Source organism: Apis dorsata, unplaced genomic scaffold (genome assembly GCF_000469605.1).
Source record: "Apis dorsata unplaced genomic scaffold, Apis dorsata 1.3 scaffold_92, whole genome shotgun sequence".
NCBI lineage: Eukaryota > Metazoa > Arthropoda > Insecta > Hymenoptera > Apidae > Apis > Apis dorsata.
In genome coordinates, this window is record NW_006263390.1 from 1,161,587 (window position 1) to 1,164,527 (window position 2,941).

The 2,941-nt window shown below is 56.7% G+C and overlaps 1 protein-coding gene across 1 annotated transcript in view; it reads right to left on the minus strand.

Annotated features, from left to right (window-relative positions):
- Positions 1–2,941, minus strand: part of LOC102676092 (microtubule-actin cross-linking factor 1-like) — an 81,873-nt gene that overhangs the window by 1,646 nt on the left and 77,286 nt on the right. Inside the window, 1 exon segment of the mRNA XM_031508603.1 lies at positions 771–778. Within this exon segment, the coding sequence (XP_031364463.1) occupies positions 771–778 (8 nt within the window).

Sequence of the window (2,941 nt, forward strand, 5' to 3'; positions counted from 1 at the left end):
CGGCACAACGTCGATGCCCTCGGTCAACGTGGGCCCCAAATACGAGATCGACTCGGTCCACTTGGGCAGCGAGGGAACGTACAAGTGTCACGCGACCAACGAGATCGGGAACGGCGAGGCGGCATCCGTCAACCTCACCGTCCACCAACCGCCCAAGATACTCACCAAGTTGCAACCGCACGTCACCAGGAAGTGAGTATCCGGTTTCCTCGTCTTTTTCAATTCCCCTCCAATTCTCCCCTCCCCAATGTCTCTCTTTCGTTCCTTCGTTCTTCTTCGAGAAGAAGAAAAGTTAAGACATCGCTGTTGAAAATTGGGTCGGTCGCTAACCTCTGGGGATTTTTAAAAAAGGAGAGGGGTGGAGATATACGCATGGGAGGTAAGGGAGACGAGAAATCGTTCTCTTCCCTCGCGGGGGGAAAAAAATTCATCTCGGTATAACACACATCCGATACGGGATCGCAATTACAATACGGGACGTAATAAGAATAACAAAGAGCGGTCAAGCGGAAACGGAATGCTTAATTACCGTCTCTTTGCCGTTAAAAAATACTCCGGAATATTATACTCCCTCTCTGGAAGGACGCGATCCTACAATCCGTTCCTGTATTTTTAACGACGAAGAGGGGAAAATTAACCGTCCACTTATTTACTTTATTATCTTCGCTCCACTTACTCTCTCTCTTACTCCCCTCCTTCCTAGAAAGAGGACGGAAGCAAAATTTTCTTTTCGAGGGAAAAGGAAAAAATGACGTTGCAGGGTGGGCGAGTCCTCGTTTCAAGTGTCGTGCGTCGCCCAAGGGAAGCCCCGTCCGAGCGTTCGATGGCTGAAGGACGACCAAGAGTTGACCGCGGACGAGAGGCTGTACAAGGTGACTACCAGCGCGTCGGAGGGTCACGGGAACGTGATCACGGTGAACTCGACGCTGAGCTTCTTGGGCCACGCTAGGCCGCAGACGGACGAGATCGTGGCGAGNATCGGGGCAAGTACACGTGCGTGTTCGTGAACGAGGTGAAGAAGGTGGAGTCGACGATGATGCTGAAGGTGGAGCACGAGCCCATCGCGTTGCACCAGCACGGAAAGGTCGCGTACAACTTGAGGGAGACGGCCGAGGTTGCGTGCAAGGTTCAAGCGTGGCCGAAGCCCGAGTTCCAGTGGAGCTTCGGCACCAACGCCGCCAGCCTCCAAGGCTCCTCGAGCGACGGCCACTACGAGATCTCGACCGCCAGCGACAATTACGACGTGTACACCGCCGTCCTCAGGATAACCAACATCCGGGAGTTGGACTACGGGGATTACAGTTGCAGGGCGGCCAACGCCCAGGGCAGCATCACCTCGACCATCAGGCTCCAGCCGAAGGGGGCCCCCGAGAGGCCCATCAACAGCCCCGCGATGGACATCGGCCCGACCCACGTCGCCCTCCTCCGGGAGCTCGGCTTCGACGGCGGCCTGCCCATCACCAAGTACTTCGTCTCGTACAGGAGGGTGCCGGGTGCGGGAGACGAGATCGTGGCGCCCGACTGCGCCGTGCCGAGGCGGCCCGCCGGCCAATGGCTCGGGCTCGACTGCCGCCGCTCCAACCCCTGCAACGTGACCAACCTCGAGCAGCACCAGACGTACACGTTCAAGGTGAAGGTGCACAACACCAAGAACCACTCGGCTTACTCGGACGAGGTGACGGCGACCACCGCCGTGGCCGGGATCCCGGCCCCCTTGAGGGTCAGCTACGACCCGGAGAGCGGCATGCTGGCGATCGGGGTGGGGGCCACCTGCCTCTCGCTCGTCGCCTCGATCGAGAAGTTGGACGGGCCGTCGGCCGCCTCCGCCGACGAGTCCCAGTGGAGGATCCTCGACGAGTGGCCGCTCGAGGTGTTGGGCAGCGCGCCCACTCAGAGGGAGGGGGTCCTCGACGACCCGGAGCCCCTGGACGCGAACGAGCCCAGGCTAAGGGTCAGGCTGTGCCTGAAGGCGGACAGGCAGAAGTGCGGCGAGTACGGGGAGGCTAAGAGTGAGTAGCGTTTCCCTCTTTTTCTTTTCTCTTCCCTCTTCCCTCGACGAGGGAATCTCAATTTGAATTTTCGCGCCAGTCGGCCCGTCGTACATCGCCCAGGCAGGCGCACTCGCCACGCCAACTTTGATCGCTTTGGTGGTGAGCGGTGCCGTGTTCCTGTTGTTCGCCGCCCTGCTCTTGCTCTTTTGCCGCTGTCGTCGAAAACACGCGACCAAAGCCAAGGACTACGAGATGGACTCGAACGCGTAAGTGTGTGCCCGCCACGAGGTTCAGTCGTAACCTCAAATCGATCGACGATTTCGACCTCGTTCCAGGGTACGGCCGAGCCTCGTCGCAGGAAACGGGCAGCAGAGCCAGGCGCCGCCGCCCTATTACGCGGAGAACAAAGCGTTGGAGCACAGCTTGGATCACGCTCTGGCCATGGAGGACTCCAAGACCCCAGCTTACTCGCAACCAGGCTACGGATATCATCAACCGAACCACAACATCAACGGTAGGCAGAAACGTTTCTTTCTAATTTTTGCAATAGGAATAATAGGAGGAAAGAAATTTTTCTCGTGTGTGCAATTTAACAATTAATTTTTTTCTAGCCAGTCATATTTAATTAAGTGTCGCAAGATGATTCTTCCTTCCTTTCTTTCATTCGTTCTTTCTCAGAAAACAACTCTTCTCGACTCGAGCTTCTTCTTCTTCAGGATCACACAAATATATAGGAGGATATATGGTTAATAATATTGGTTTGGTTTCACAGGCGTGAACATGGGCTACATGGACAACAGCTACTCGAACTCGAATAACGGGGGCTCGGTGAACTCGCAGGACTCGATCTGGCAGATGAAGTCGGCCGCAGCGAACGGGGTCGGCCAACCCTACGACCTGGCCGGATACGCGACCACCGAGTCGGATTACCCGACCCACCCTCATTACCT